This window comes from Rhipicephalus microplus, chromosome 4 (assembly GCF_043290135.1).
Source record: "Rhipicephalus microplus isolate Deutch F79 chromosome 4, USDA_Rmic, whole genome shotgun sequence".
Classification (NCBI taxonomy): domain Eukaryota; kingdom Metazoa; phylum Arthropoda; class Arachnida; order Ixodida; family Ixodidae; genus Rhipicephalus; species Rhipicephalus microplus.
In genome coordinates, this window is record NC_134703.1 from 187,269,776 (window position 1) to 187,286,587 (window position 16,812).

General features: G+C 47.3%; 1 protein-coding gene across 1 annotated transcript in view; it reads left to right on the forward strand.

Annotated features, from left to right (window-relative positions):
- Window positions 1-233: 233 nt before the first annotated feature.
- The window catches only part of LOC142814081 (uncharacterized), a 148,028-nt gene continuing 131,449 nt past the window's right edge, over window positions 234-16,812 (forward strand). Inside the window, exon 1 of the mRNA XM_075892020.1 lies at window positions 234-340. Within this exon, the coding sequence (XP_075748135.1) occupies window positions 296-340 (45 nt within the window). The 5' untranslated portion in view covers window positions 234-295. The remainder of the gene's footprint in view (window positions 341-16,812) is intronic.

Consider the following 16,812-nt stretch of genomic DNA (forward strand, 5'->3'; position numbering starts at 1 on the left):
CACTATAATCGCAAATTCTTGTGTATTATATGTTTATTTTGAAGACAATCACTCGTATCTAGTTTCCTGTTTGGGGGAATTTTTTTTTTCATGGGAGGGTATCTTGCATTCTTCATCGGCTCAGACAGTTCCTTTCATGAATGTTAAGAGGTCACTTTCATTGCGTGCTGAGAATCTGCTTACATTTTTTTTTCATATTATATCCCTTCTCCTTTTTTGTGCAGTAGAATCAGCATGGTGAACCGACTACTAGCTGAACATGTAGTTCTTGCCTGGTGGTGTTGGACTTCAGGTGATGCATCACTTTAGGGATCGCCTTAGAGAAGAAGAGCGACGCAGGGTTCGTGAGTTTCGAATGCATTCTGTGCTTCTTGGTATGGTTGAGGATGTGAAATGGAGTGAAGCAGCTACGTAACAAAGCTGAGAGTGCAAATCAGCCTATGTATTAAAGTGTCCACTGAATACTGAAAACCTCGTTGAACGCATGTGCCACCTTTCATCGTCTCATATGCAAGTGCATAGATTAAATGTATCACTGTTACTATATTCCTAGAGGAGCGAAACACCAATGCACATCGCAACAACCTTCGATTAAGCGGGTCTGTGTCAGCTGACGGAGTCCTGTGCCGGCGATTGTCTCACTTCGTCGCCTCGTTTCTGCCGTCTTCGTGTGCGGTAGTCCCCCCTCAACACCCGCTACTGTGGTCTAGTGATTATGACGCTCGAATGCTGGCTCGAAGGTCGTAGAATCGAATCCCGGCCACGGCAGCTCGTTTTAGACGGAGGCAAAAAACCTAGAGGCCCGTGTACTAGTTAGGTGCACGTTAACTCTTTCGTTGCCACGCCTATTCAAATCGATCACCGGTGATCGGCACTTTGAATGTATGATTTTGGCATGTGTAATTTGTTTTTCGTGCAGCCGGCACTTTCAAGTATTTGGTTAGGCCCCTAAAATTTCAGAATCAATTTGAATTTGCCCGTTTCGGCGACGTAGTGATTTTCAACAGACCTTTGCGCGAACCAGTGCACGTGTGTTGTTGAGAAAATGAGCTTGTCTGACGAATGTGACAGAAGTCTCTGCCCCTCGTGGTTATGCTACAGTAACATCAAAGTACTGTAATTAAATGACATTTGCAAGGCGAAAATCCAATCAAGAGTCAGCTTTGCAATCTGAGAGTGTTTAGTAGTAATAATGGCAAGACATTTATATTAGCTATTCAATAGAGAACTGTTCATGGGAGTCAGGAACAATTTATTCTACCAAAGATATTCCTGTAGGTCCACCGCATGTTTAAAGTGCGCAGGTGTCTTTTTCAGCCAGCGTCCAGCAGCTTTGGTTTCGCTCTCAGCCACAGGGCTGCATCTGATGCCACTCCTATGACGGCGGCGTCACGCGCACATGGTTCCCACCTGCGTTGCGAAAACACGCGGCGCTCGAAACTGTCTTGCAACTGAACCTGAATGGAGCGACGAAGAACTTAGAGTCCGAGGATAACAGCCTCGCCGCTTCAAGTTTCATGGTGACAATGTTTCGCGTCGGCCTGAGACATCCACAGCCTTTCATGTCTTCGTTTTGTTACGGCCTCAAGTTGTCTCTTCCGCCGCAAGTGCGCCGCTGCTGATCTTTGAGCAGAATCTTATAGCTACTCTGGCTACGTGTGAGGTCCACATGTCACTGGGGCGCGCTGGGCTGGCGCCGGCTGCAGAGCTTCTCCTCACGACAAGAAGTCCACCGGAGCACACCTTAGCCCTGACTACGGAGCAGCGCGACACGTCTTAGAACTGCATGATATTGTTCGTTAAAAAAAAAACATATGATGTGCAAAAATGCAAATAAATATGCTTTAATGCATATATTGGCACGCCAACCTAAGTGGAGTGAGGTGGCTTATGAAAAGAGGCGGTGCTAGATGAAATTGCGAAATATTGATTTATATAAGAATGATTCTCATCACGGGTTTTTACATATATTGGAACACATGCGGGCTCTTATCGCATCAAAAAAAGTTGCTGAGAAAAGTTTACGAGTTCACCAGTGTCTCCGAAAAATGGCAGCATATCCAAGTAGTGAATGATGGATAGTGGGGCGAAGCATCCGTCCATTCATTCGTTCTTGCTTCCGTCCATCCATGCGTGCGTCTGTGTGGCCGCCCGCGCGTCCATCCGCCCGTCCGTGCGTCCGTCTCTTCGTGCGTCCGCACGTTCATCTGTGCGTCCGTCCCTGCTTTCGTGCATGCATCCACTCCTGCGTCCGTCCATGCATCGATCCGTCCATGCAGCCATCCGTGCGTCCGTCCATGCATCTGTCCATGTGTCTGTTCGTCCAGCTATTCAACACTCCAAGTACCACCATCTCGCATGTTTTCATCATATATTCCTCATATAGAAGTACCGCAAACCAGCGGACATTCCAAAGACTGAACGAGAGGAAGCACACGCACACTTTCTTACGGCTTGCGCTTCGTGTCTACTTCCCACCTTTAACCACCTCGAGTTCATGGTATATACTAGTTCACTGTATTCATGCCACTGCGGCCCAACGCTCGCTGAAACTTTCTGAAACCTAGGAGGTTACGCCCAGCGAGTATAACGTAGCAACCCTTTCTTGTCTTCTGTGAGTTGTTGAACAATAAAAAATTCGCAGCGTGCGCGTTAACTAAAAGTCGAATTCTCCTGTCTCTAATTCACCCTTAGCAGCCATTGACATGTACATTGAGCACTATTTTTTATTTTTCAACAACGCACAGAAGAAATCTTTCACCGGCACCACCTTGGAGGTCAAAATGTTATACCTGTTACACACTACTACAATGGCTACGAGGGACGAACAGGTGTCGCTATGAGAAGCTTCGCCACTAAAAACCGCGAGCCAGTGGTTGCGCGCACTGCGCACACCTTGAAAGTCTTGCGGCACCGACAATGTGGACAGCACGCTGCTGCTTTCCGCGCGACGCCGTCACGGCGTGCTTCCCGCTAGTTGGAACGTACATTTCCCGGCTGTAGCCGGCGTTGTAAGGGTCAGCGAAGCCGACCACATTCGCGAATGGTGACGTCAACACTGATCAGGCGCGATCCAAGGAAACCGAAATCAAGTGCGGGCAGTGGAAGACCAGGGACACCGACGAGGTGCCAGTCATGAACACCGATCGCATTCGAGAATACAGACGGTGCGTGGGTAACACCGACAAGACGCGAGCCAAGGAAGCCGAGCGCAATCGTCTTCAACGCGTCCCGCCTCCCGTGCCCTTGCGTTTCAAGGAAACGTTGACCCGTGTGAACGCTACACCGAGTTTCGCTTCAAGGCGCTCTTCCAGAACCCGCGTCGACGCTCGTTTTAGCCGGGTCAACGCCGTGCGCACCGCTGGTGCTTCGCATTCCGTCAGGGTTCTCTTTGGTGAGACGGTCCATAATTTATTACGGGACAAGCTCGTTAAGGGGACCCTGAAGCAGTTTTGGCGATTTTTTTAAAAACACATTGGGCTGGTAGACCAAGTCCCAAGAGTAATTTAGAGGCCAGTTTGAGCTCTCTGTGTAAACTGTGTAATATATTACAACGCTTTAAAGCTGCGAACACTCCAGATCGCTGCAGATCCCTGTGACTCGGCCAAACGCGCTTTCAACCGCCCAAACACCAAGCGACATGCTCTGCCCCATGACATCATCGTTTACAGCTGATCTGATTGGCTGTGGAACGCACGGCACACACTGATGGTATCGAATCAGTGACGGGATTTACGCTTATGTGGTCTAACGCCACATTGTGACGCAGGTGCCGTGATGACGGAGCTTAGCCCCGAGCGCTCGACGGAACGGCTGAGGGCAGTTGAGCGTGAGAGGCGGAGCGGAGGAGGAGGATACTATTTAGTACTCGTAGTTCCGTTAATAATGGGTGTTTTGGTTGAACTGTGGTTCCCATTATTTGCTCCAGTAGAGGTCTAATAAAATATGGCAGCATATCCACGGAGTGAATGATGGATAGTGGGGCGAAGCATCCGTCCGTCCATTCGTTCTTGCTTCCGTCCATCCATGCGTGCGTCTGTGTGGCCGCCCGTGCATCCATCCGCTCGTCCGTGCGTGCGTCTGTTCGTGCATCCGCTCGTTCATCTGTGCGTCCGTCCCTGCTTTCGTTCATGCATCCGCTCCTGCGTCCGTCCATGCGTCCGTCTATCCGTGCAGCCATCCGTGCGTCCGTTCATGCATCTGTCTGTGTGTCCATTCGTCCACCTATTCAACACTCCAAGTACCACCATCTCTCATCTTTTCATCATATATTCCTCATATAGAAGCACCGCCATCCAACGGACATTCCAAAGACTGAACGAGAGGAGGCACATGCACACTTTCTTACGGCTTGCGCTTCGTGTCTACTTTCCACCTATAACCACCTCGAGTTCATGGTATATATTAGTTCACTGTATTGATGGCACTGTGGCTCAACGCTCGCTAAACCTTTCTAAAACCTACGAGGTTACGCCCAGCGAGTATAACGTAGCAACCCTTTCTTGTCTTCTGTGCGTGGTTGAACAATAAAAAATTCGCAGCGTGCACGTTAACTAAAAGCCGAATTCTCCTGTCTCTCATTCCCCCTTAGCAGCCATTGACATGTACATTGAGCACTATCTTTTATTGTTCAACAACGCACAGAAGGAATCTCTTATCGGCACCACCTTTGAGGTCAAATTGTTATACTTGTTACACACTACTACAACTGCTACGAGGGATGAACGGGTGTCGCTATAAGGAGCTTCGCCCCTAAAACCATTTCAGGGATTCTCTAAGGCGTAGGTCATCCGTCCCCTGTATGTAGTAGCCACCTCTCGTTTTAGTCCTTGGAATGTCCTCTGGATGGCGATACTTGTATATGATGAATATATGATAAAAAGATGCTGGAGGACCCTATTCAGAGTGTTCACTAGATGGACGAACCGGCGGATGGACAGAGACAGGCAGGTAGACGGACAGACAGACAGACAAGTGGACGGATGGACATACATACATACATACATACATACATACATACATACATACATACATACATACATACATACATACATACATACATACATACATACATACATACATACATACATACATACATACATACATACATACATACATACGGAGAGACAGATGGACAGACAGACAGGCAGACAGACAGACAGACAGACAGACAGACAGACAGACAGACAGACAGACAGACAGACGGATGGACGCATAGGTGGACGCACGGACGGACGGAAGCAAAGAACAAACGGACGGATGCTTCGCCCCTCGCATCATCATTCACTCCGCGGACATGCTGAGGTTTTCTTATACCGTTCCTGGGTCATTTATCTTAAAATTATATATCTTCAGAATTCTCTTTATATCGAATATTTTTGCATCTATCGTGTTCTCATGGCACTTTTTAGCAGCTGGCAACCAAAAATTACACACTTCACATTTTTACTGATTTCCAAATACTTTTGTTGCTCTTTGACACATATTTTTTGGAAAGGGCATTTCATTGTGCGAAATTTGCTATATATGCTGCAATGGATGCAGGGGTACTTTTCAAACTGGCATAAAACTGTTTTCCCGAGACATATGAAAAATAACCATTTTTGCGCGGTACCAAAAGAGTCAAACAAACTCAGGTGGTCAGAACTTCCGAGGCACACGACAACGTCCCTCATAATTAAATCGTATAGCTTTAGAAGGTGAAGCTCCAACAAATATTATATCAGTCTTCTCTCAGCAATCATTCATTAAGTGACGTAGACAATCACTTACCTGTCTTATGAACCATTTCAATTACTTCTCTCTCTAGTTAACATAAAGCCCTATCACAACAGCTCTTATTCAAATATGTAGAAATGCATAAATAATTTTGCTTAATATTAACAGCTGCTACATTGGTCAATCAATGAGCTAGCACTGAGAGGGAAAGTACAGGAATTCAGAGTATCGCTTCAGAACAGGTACTTGGCTCTTAGTGAGGAAACAAACCTTAGCGTAGATACAATGAATGATAATCTGACGAGTATCATTAAGGAGTGTGCAGTGGAAGTTGGAGGCAGGGGAGTTAGACAGGACACTGGCAAGCTTTCACAGGAAATGAAAAATCTCATTAGGAAGCGTCAAATCATGAAAGTCTCAAGTACAACAGACAAAATATAACTGGCAGAGGTTTCAAAGTTGATTAAAAGGCGTATGATATGCAATGTAAGAAGGTATAACATGGAGAGAATGGAACACACTCTGAATAACGGAGGAAGCGTCAAAGCAGTAAAGAGAAAAGATAGGCAAAAATCGGATGTATGCACTAAGGGACAAAGAAGGCAAAATAACTACTGTAGGCATTCATTAAGCACATCATCTATCTTTACAAATATTCATCATCATGAGTGGTCGTCATCTTCTTCTGCTGTGGGGACTTGGCTTGTCTGAGTTCTGTGCCTTGGGCGTGGTCGCTTCATCGTGTCTTCCGGGCCTAGTAAAGGTTGCCTTTACTGTTACATCACAAGTGGTGGAGTGTGCTCTACGATCTTCCGTCCTCTCCCAGCCCGATCTGCCTCCTGGAGCTGCGCTCAGGTCGTCGTTTGTACCAGGTGTCCGGTAACGTGCCTCAGGACGAGCCAACCCGCGCTTCTGCGTCTACCTCCACGGCCCCGGCTACCACGGCCTATCCATCGTGGATTATCACCGCGCACCAGCGTGAGCCGCCCACGTTCGCCGGACTTCGAGGTGAAGATGTGGAAGATTGGTTGGACCAGTTCAATCGAGCGAGTTCCACTAACAACTGGGATGATCCTACCAAGCTTCGCCGTGTTTCTTTCTACCTCACGGGCGTAGCGAAAACATGGTTTTTCAATCATGAAACGGACATTACGGACTGGACGCGTTTCAAGCAACAGCTTCGCCAAATTTTCGGCACCCCGGCGGTTCGTTCAGCTCTCGCGAAGAAGACACTGGATTCTCGCAAGCAACAATGCGGTGAGTCCTACACATCGTACATAGAGGATGTGCTTGCTCTCTGTCACCGTTTCAGCACGTCCATGTCTGAATCAGAGAGAGTTCGTCATCTACTAAAAGGGATAGGCATGGTCGCGTTCAATGCCTTGGTCATTCAGAACCCGACTACGGTCGCTGACGTTGTTGCCACGTGCCAACGCCTGGAAGAACTTGAATCCCAACGGTTACCGCCGGACAGCTCTGAAACCACTACCACGACTGATGCCTCATTGCGTGCCATGATCCGGGCGCTTATAAGGGAAGAGCTACAATCTTTCGGCCTCTCAATGACACCGAGTCCACCTCCCCCCTCCAACAATGTTTTGCGGGATGTTATCAAAGAGGAGTTGGCGTCCATGACCAGGCCAGCGTTTGTAGACACTCCAGTACCTCGACTCCAACCGACGTACGCACAAGTCCTCGCTGGCTCACCACCCGTGGTACAACCGATGCCCGCACACTCGACGCCTGTCCCGCTGGCTTCGTTAACACCGAGTGTGACTAGCCAGCCCTTTCACCCACCATGTCGGCCGCATCGTCCGATCTGTTATTACTGCGGCTATCGGGGCCACATTGCACGCGTCTGTCGGAAGCGTCAGCAGGACGAGCGTCGTGGACTCGACACCTACGGACGGGATGATGGGACAAGCTGGTACGCTTTCCAACGTCGTCCTTATGATCCGCCGCTACGCCGCTCACCGTCTCCAACTGCGACATCTGAGCCAACCAGTTCCTACCGCTCTACTAGACGCCGCTCACCCTCACCCCTCCGCCGTTCCACGTCTCCATTGCGACCTGTCTCGCCATTCACCAACGAACGCCCGGAAAACTAACCTCTGCAGCTTTTGGAGGAAAAGCTGCATCGAACGAAAAGACAGAAATTCGTCCAGAGCGTCCATATAAAACGATAGCTGTTTTAATAGAAGGTGTGTACGTGGACGCTTTATTAGACACTGGTGCCTCTTTGTCTGTGATTTATCGTTCTTTGTGCTCACGTCTACAAAAAGTCACCACCCCTTATGATGGACCTACACTGCACGCTGCTCAAGGGGACGCCATTAGACCTGCCGCTATGTGCACCGCTCGTGTTTTCATCGCTGGTATTCTTCATTTTGTACAATTTGCTGTGCTGAATTCGTGTGCCCACCAGATTATATTAGGCTGGGATTTTCTGTCTACGGCGAACGCTTCCATCTACTGTAAAGAAAATGTTGTTCATATGATGGAAACTGACTATGCCCTGTATGCGGATGACAAGCCCGTTCGCTTGCTCGCTGCTGAAGAGACCGAGCTACCACCTGGTCATCAGCGGATAGTTGCCATCACTGCTAATGTGATAGACTCTGGTGACGTGTTTGTCCAACCATCTGCACGCTGTCTCGCAAGAGGTATAGCCTTTGCTTCAGGTCTAGCGCGATTCCACAAAGGCTCCGGACTTCTCTACGCTACAAACCAGACTTCTGAGAAAATTCTCATTCCTAAAGGCACCACAATGGCTTGCGTTTCTGAATCTCAACCTGTCTCTGTTGTCTCTCTTATGCCAGCGTGTTCTGACCTTCCTTCTATTGGACGTTCATCAAGCGTTTCTGTTCTTGCTGCGACTATTAGTCCAGAACTGACCTCTTCACAGAGAGATGAGTTGCTTGCCTTGCTACAAAAGCATAGGAGATTGTTTGATGCCCATTCCTCATCTCTGGGACAGACGTCCATTATTAGGCATCGTATCCAGACCGATGGCACTTCCATCGTACGCCGTCGACCATATCGCGTCTCTTCATCCGAGCGTAAAATCATTGAACAAAATGTAGCCGATATGCTGCAACGGAACATTATACGTCCCTCCGCGAGTCCTTGGTCATCCCCTGTTGTTTTAGTAAGGAAAAAAGATGGCTCCGTGCGGTTTTGCGTGGACTACAGAGCACTTAATAAGATTACCCACAAGGATGTTTACCCCATGCCGCGCATAGACGATGCTTTGGATTCACTGCAAGGTGCTGAGTACTTTTCAAGCCTAGACCTGCGTTCAGGTTACTGGCAAATACCCATGCACGAGGATGACAAAGAAAAGACAGCGTTTTCAACACCAGATGGACTGTATGAATTCAACGTTATGCCATTCGGCCTTTGCAATGCTCCAGCAACATTCGAGCGGATGATCGACACAGTTTTACGAGGCTTGGTGTGGAATACTTGCTTGTGCTATTTAGACGATATCGTTATTTTCTCGTCAACCTTCCCTCAGCACTTGCAACGACTAGACGAAGTTCTTACGTGCCTTGCAAACGCAGGCCTTCAGCTGAACACCAAGGAGTGCCGTTTTGCGAGCAAGACGATTAAAGTGTTAGGCCACATCGTAAGCAAGGACGGTATTCGTCCCGATCCTGACAAAATTTCCGCTGTCCAACACTTCCCGCGTCCTGAAAAAGCCAAAGATTTGCGCAGTTTCCTCGGCCTCGCTTCTTATTTTCGCCGATTCATTCGAGACTTCGCCTCAATAGCTTCACCATAGCACAAGTTGCTCGGATCAGGCGTCGCCTTTGTGTGGTCTCCTGAATGTGAAGCGGCGTTTGCCCAACTGAAGTGTGCACTCACATCCGAACCAGTCCTCTGCCATTTTGACAAAACCGCGCCCACACTCCTGCATAAAGACGCTTGTGGTCGAGGCATTGGTGGAATTCTTCTACAGCGAGACAAATCTTCACGTGAGAAAGTCGTCGCATACGCGAGCCGTGCACTGAGCCCTGCTGAAAAGAATTATACCATCACCGAACAGGAGTCCCTAGCGGTCGTATGGTCGATACAAAAGTTTCGACCTTATCTCCACGGCCGCCACTTTACTGTGGTTACGGACCACCACGCCTTGTGCTGGCTCTCGACAATCAAGAACTTGTCCGGCCGCCCTGGTCGCTGGATTCTTCGCTTACAAGAATACGACTTCACGATCACATACAAGTCGGGAAACAAGTATCAAGACGCCTACGCACTTTCGCGTTGCCCGCTGTCTTCGGAGCCGCTTAACAAACCCGCCACTGCTGCACACGAGAAGCTTTCGGCCGTCTCTTCCCTACATGTTTCGTCATTAACTACTTTGGACCCAACTTCTCCAAGCGAGTGTGGTTTGTTCTTATCTCACCAACGTGCTGACCCTTACTGTCGCCGCATCATAGACCGTCTTGACGGGACTTGCCAGCCCCCTAACGCCCGTCTTCGCCGACAGCTGACGCAATTCAAGCTCAACAACCACGTCCTGTACCGTCATATCTACCACCCTGATGGTCAACGCTGGGTGCCCGTTCTACCTCGCTCTCTTCGGGCTCAAGTCCTCAAGACATATCACGACGACATGTCTGCTGGACACATGGGCTTCCAGAAAACGTATGACCGCATAAGATGTCACTACTACTGGCCGGGCTTGTCCACCTGTGTCGCGAAGTACGTTGCCTCATGCGCCCTTTGTCAGCGTCGCAAGCTACCTACATCAACTGGAAGTGGACAATTACAACCGCTCCCGTGTCCCCTGCAACCATTCGAGGTAGTTGGCATTGACCTGTATGTTCCGCTTCCTATGACTGTCACGGGCGATCGATGGATAGTTACAGCTGTCGACCACCTGACCCGCTACGCCGAAACAGCTCCCGTGCCTTCTGCATCAGCTTCGGAAGTGGTCGACTTCATCCTTCGAGCAATAATCCTTCGACACGGAGCTCCTCGTGTAATCCTGAGCGACCGTGGAAGAGTATTTCTTTCAGCACTCGTCGAAGAAGTGCTCAAGGCAGCCGGCACTACACACAAAACAAGCTCCAGTTACCATCCTCAGACGAACGGCCTGACTGAGCGCTTCCATCGTACAGTGTCAGACATGATTGCGATGTATATCGAACCCGACCACAGAAACTGGGACACCATTTTGCCATTTGTCACTTTTGCGTATAATACCTCTGTACAGCGCACAACCGGTTACTCGCCGTTCTACCTCGTCCACGGTCGCTTCCCCTCTTCTTTCCTCGATGTTTCGTTCTTCTCTGCGCCTGTCAAACCATGGTTATCTTCAAGTGAAGAATACGTGTCTCGTCTACTTCATTGCCGCCAGCTGGCTCGCGTCAACACTGAAGCCAAGCAACAGAATCGCAAGCTTGAATATGATGCCTCCCATCGTGCCGTGTCTTTCAGCCCTGGCGACGAAGTCCTCCTTCTTACACCCATACGCACTCCCGGATTGTGCGAGAAGTTTCAATTACGTTTTATTGGCCCCTACACTGTCTTGGAGCAAACGTCTCCTGTGAATTATCGCGTGGCACCCGTTCTTCTTCCGACGGACCGCCGCTACAGGGCAGCAGAAATAGTCCACGTATCCCGCATGAAGCCTTTCATACGGCGTTCATCTTCGCTTTAAAATGCGGCCAAGAACTGCGGTCAGGATGACCGCTTTCACGGGGGGGGGGGGGAGTTAGTGTAGGTATTCATTAAGCACATCATCTATCTTTACAAATATTCATCATCATGAGTGGTCGTCATCTTCTTCTGCTGTGGGGACTTGGCTTGTCTGAGTTCTGTGCCTTGGGCGTGGTCGCTTCATCGTGTCTTCCGGGCCTAATAAAGGTTGCCTTTACTGTTACATCACACTACCAATAGGGATAGGATCGTCAAAATAGCGGAGGAGTTTACAGAGATCTGTACAGCAGCCGGGACTACCACAACTCTAACACTACAAGAACTAGCAGCAACCCAGATGACACCACCCCAGTAATGATACAAGAAGTCAGAAAAGCCTTGGAGAGCATGCAAAGAGGCAAAGCTGCTGGTGAGGATCAGGTAACATCAGATTCGCTGAAAGATGGAGGACAGATTGTGTTAGAAAAACTAGCCACCTTGTTTACGAGGTGTCTCATGACGGGAAGAGTACCAGAGTCCTGGAAGAACGCTAACATCATCTTAATATATAAGAAAGGAGATGACAAGGACTTGAAGAATTACAGGCCGATCAGCTTGCTCTCTGTAGTATACAAGCTATTTACAAATGTAATTGCTAAGAGAGTAAAGAAAACATTAGAATTCAATCAACCAAAGGAACAAGCAGGATTTCAAACAGGCTACTCAAAAATCGACCACATTCATACTATCAATCAGGTAATAGAGAAATGCTCAGAATATAACCAACCTCTATACATAGCCTTCATAGATTACAAGAAGGCGTTTAGTTCAGTAGAAATATCAGCCGTCATGCAGACACTGCGGAATCAGGGCGTCGACGAAGTATATATAAACATTCTGAAAGAAATCTACAGGGGATCAACTGCTAGCATAGTGCTTCATAAAAAACCAACAGAATACCAATCAAGAAGGGTGTAAGGCAGGGGGACACAATCTTCTCAATGCTATTTACTGCGTGCTTACAGGAGGTTTTCAGAAGCCTAGAAGGGGAACAGTTAGGGATAAGAGTTAATCAAGAGTACCTTAGTAACCTGCGCTTCGCCGATGACATTGCATTGCTGAGTAACTCAGGGGACGAATTGCAACTCATGATTACGATGTTAGACAAGGAGAGCAGTATGGTGGGTCTTAGAAATAATCTGCAGAAAACGAAAGTAATGTACAACTACCTCGGAAAAGAGCAGCGCTTTGAGATAGGTAATAGTGCACTTCAAGTTGTAAAAGACTATGTCTACTTAGGGCAGGTAATAACCGCGGAGCCAAACCACGAGATAGAAGTAACTATAGAAGAATAAGAATGGGGTGGAGTACGTTTGGCAAGCACTCTCAAATTATGACAGGTAGATTGCCACTATCCCTCAAGAGGAAGGTATATAACAGCTGTACCTTGCCGGCACTTAGCTATGGAGCAGAAACCTGGAAACCAACAAAGAGGGTTCAGCTTAAATTGAGGACGATGCAGCGAGCAATGGAAAGAAAATTGGTAGGTGTAACCTTAAGAGACAAGAAAAGAGCAGAGTGGATTAGGGAACAAACGGAGGTTAAGGATATCATAGCTGAAATCAAGAAGAGGAAATGGACATAAGCTGGGCATGTAGCGCGTAGACAGGATAACTGCTGGTCATTAAGGGTAACTAACTGGATTCCCAGAGAAGGCAAGCTTGTTAGGGGGAAACAAAAGGTTAGGTGGGCAGATGAGATTAAGAGGTTCGCGGGTATAAATTGGCAGCAGCAAGCACAGGACCGGTTTAACTGGCGGAACATGGCAGAGGCCTTTGTCTTGCAGTGGACCTAGTCAGGCTGATGATGATGATGATGATGATGATGATGATATTGGTCACACTTCTGCATTCAAAGCATGAAAGTCAACCTTGCTAGCAGCTGTCGACAGCAGTCTTTTATTTCAAAATGGTATTCACCACACTTGGTTGAAAGCTAACCCCGGTTTTGAGCAGCAGAACGTGATATGAGGGACAAAGAGAAAACAGACACGGACGTCGCTTTGTCTGTTCGTCTCTGTCCTTCCTTTGTACCTCGTATGAGTTCTGCTGCTTGAAACCGAGGTCGACGTTTATTTGGTGAAATTTCTGTTGCTCAAATTCTATAAATCAAAAATAAAGAAATATAATGAGAAGGTCAAATTGACCGTGCAGCAAAGAAATCGTATAAAGCTTTGTAAATATACGTACATTCTGAAAAAAATCACCACCCAAGCGCTCCGTACTAATGGTTAAGCAGTGAAAGTTGAAGCGTCCAGCTCCGTGGGTTCAACACAATACTGCGCTTGAAGCCTTTCACAATTATTGATACATGTTCATGCTTCTTAATGAGGTTAGACACACGTTTGGCTTGTTTTTATCCAAATGTTTATTTCATATGACCACGGTGATGGAAGAGTGTAATGAGCAGTTGAATTTGTTTCGCAACGCGCTAATCACAGTGGTTGTTCTCGAACCACAAGTCATCATAGACGTCGTCACTGAAGCCAAAGTGCCGCTGGATAAATTCCCGCCGAAAGCGGGCGTTCGCCCCGGCGAGCGCATTCCCGCAGTCACCATATTGACGCTGCAACGCCGCGTTGTCGGAAGCGTTTGACTTGGCGAGCTAACTCACAATGCTGCCAATGGCGCGCTTGCTTGGTTCCGGCGCTGCGAAAGACGTAACCGATGACACAGTGAATGGAGACCGCTTATGACACCGCTGCGGAACGTTTTTTTTTGTTTCTCATTGCCATATACAGATTTCGGTGTAAAGTGACTCCTCAGACATTCAAAGCGGCAAAATTGATCCATCGAACAGCCTTATACAATAAACAAATTCTAGTATGGCTGCTGCAAAACCATCTCCAATGTTGATGTATTAACAGATGCAGTTTTAAAAATAATGTTAGCTCATCTAATTTATGTCGATTATGTCAACGGAGTTAACTGTATTTCTAGGAACGGACCAGGCTCGCGAATGAGGTAAAAGCACTGAAGAAGCACATGCATGACAGGAATAGTCGTCAGCACTCGAACGCGAAATTCGCTTCAGTATAAACTGTGAAGTAGAAAAAATGGGCATCTTACACAACGAAATAATTGTTGTCTGTGCTAACTATAAATGTTTATTTTTTCTTTATTCTGGTGAATCTGGCAGAATGCGAAACTTTCACAAGTAGCAGTTGACGCAGTCGATGCAGTGTCCACTCCATGAAACCAGTACTCAGAAAGCTGCCTGCACGGAGGAATAAAAAAATGGCAGCATATCCACGGAGTAGATGATGGAAAGTGGGGCGAAGCATTCGTCCGTCCATTCGTTCTTGCTTGCCTCCGTCCATACGTCCATCTGTGTGACCGTCCATGCGTCCACCCGCCCGTCCGCGCGTGCGTCTGTTCGTGTGTTCATCCCTGCGTTCGTCCATGCATCCGCCCGTGCGTCCGTACATGCGTCCACCCATTTATCGCTCTGTGTGTCCGTTCGTCCACCTATTCAACGCTGCAAGTACCACCATCTCGCATCTATTTATCATATATTCCTCATATAGAACCACAGCCATCCAGCGGACATTCCAAGGACTGAACGAGAGGTGGCACACGCACACTTTCTTGCGGCTTGCGCTTCGGGTCTACTTCCTACCTTTAACCACCCCGTGTTCATGGTGTATACTAGTTCACTGTATTCATGGCACTGCGGCTCAACGCTCGCTAAACCTTTCTAAAACTAAGGAGGTTACACCCAGCGAGTATAACGTAGCAACCCTTTTTTGTCAGATAGTGCTCAATGTACATGCCTATGACTGCTAATGGGGATCGCTGCGTGCGCGTTAACTAAAAGCCGAATGCTACTGTCTCTCATTCGCCCTTAGCAGCCATTGGCATGTACATTGAGCACTACCTTTTATTGTTCCACAACGCACAGAAGAAATCTCCCACCGGCACCACCTTGGAGGTGAAAATGTTATACTTGTTACACACTACAACGGCTACGAGGGACGAACAGGTTTCGCTATAAGGAGCTTCGCCCCTAAAAAGAAAACATGGTTTATTCACGGTTCAAATAAATCGGTATAACGCGAAAGTGAAGAAAAGCTTTCGTTTGGACTAGTTGGTGCATTCTTGAGTAAATATTTAGGCTGCGCGAAAAAAACACAGAAAAAGGAGTGAGTGAAAATATTTATGGAAAAAAAAGGAAGAGAGGTGCAGCCCTTTAGAGGCTTCATAGGGGGTGGTGTCCTTATTCCGGGACCCCATTTGTCACACTTGCTAACCTAGCCCTCTGGACCAGAGCCCTTTGGGCTGGAAGGTTCAAGCAACCCAGCAGGATCGCCTCCCACTCCTTTCTGGTTGGGTTAATGTTGGGGGAACAGCTGCGTTGAGCTGGCAAGCCCAAACGACGTGGTTGATGTCAGCCACCTGCCCACAGTATTGGCACTTGCCAGTGAAGGAGGAATCGAAATGTTGTATGATTGGCGGGCACAATAAAGTATTGATGCAAAGTCTCAGCAAGATGTGCTCATTAGCCTTCCCCAGCCCCTTTGCAGGAGGTGGGTAATGACGATGCTGATCCCTGTAATATTTATTTATCTATTTATTTATATTTTTTATTTATATAAATATTTAAATACCCTCAGGTCCAAAGGCATTACAAAGGGGAGTGATGTGAGAGCAAAGAACACCACAAAAAAACACAAAGACGTTAAGATACAACGTACAATATCATCATTAACACAATGTAATTAAAAACATTAGAAAAACTCCTGATTATACAATGCTAGCTAGAACATTTCGAAACTGCTGGACGTCATTAATGGATGCAGTGTCAAAAAGAAGACGATTCCAGTCGCGACTTGTCCGGGGCAAGAAGGAATGAAAGCAATGCATTGTTTTGCACATATCAATTCCAACTTTGCGCACATGGTCAACACGACTTGATTGATAGTGTGGCCTAGGTATAAGCTCACCACGCAGCACGGGGTGGTGATACAGCTTATGAAAAATAGTTAGTCGCGAAATTTGACGCCTAATGGAAAGAGATGGGAGGGATAAATCAGATTTCATTCAAGTAATGCTCGTGGTTAGATGGTAATTGTCTAGCACAAATCTAACACAATTATTTTTAACAAGTTCTAGTGCAGTTATAAGTTTACCGTGACATGGGTTCTATACTGAGCATGCATATTCCAATTTGGCACGAACTAATGTTTTGTCGAGCAATAATTTGAGTGATGAGGGAGCTGTGAAACAATTGCGGCGCAAGTAACCCAACATGCGGTTAGCTTGGTTAACAATATGCTTAATATGAAAGTTCCAGGTTAAGTTCATGGTAATGTGAATGCCAAGGTATTTGTAGGAAGCAACTGATTTTAATTGGATATTGTTAAGAGAATATTGTGATGGGTTAGTTTTA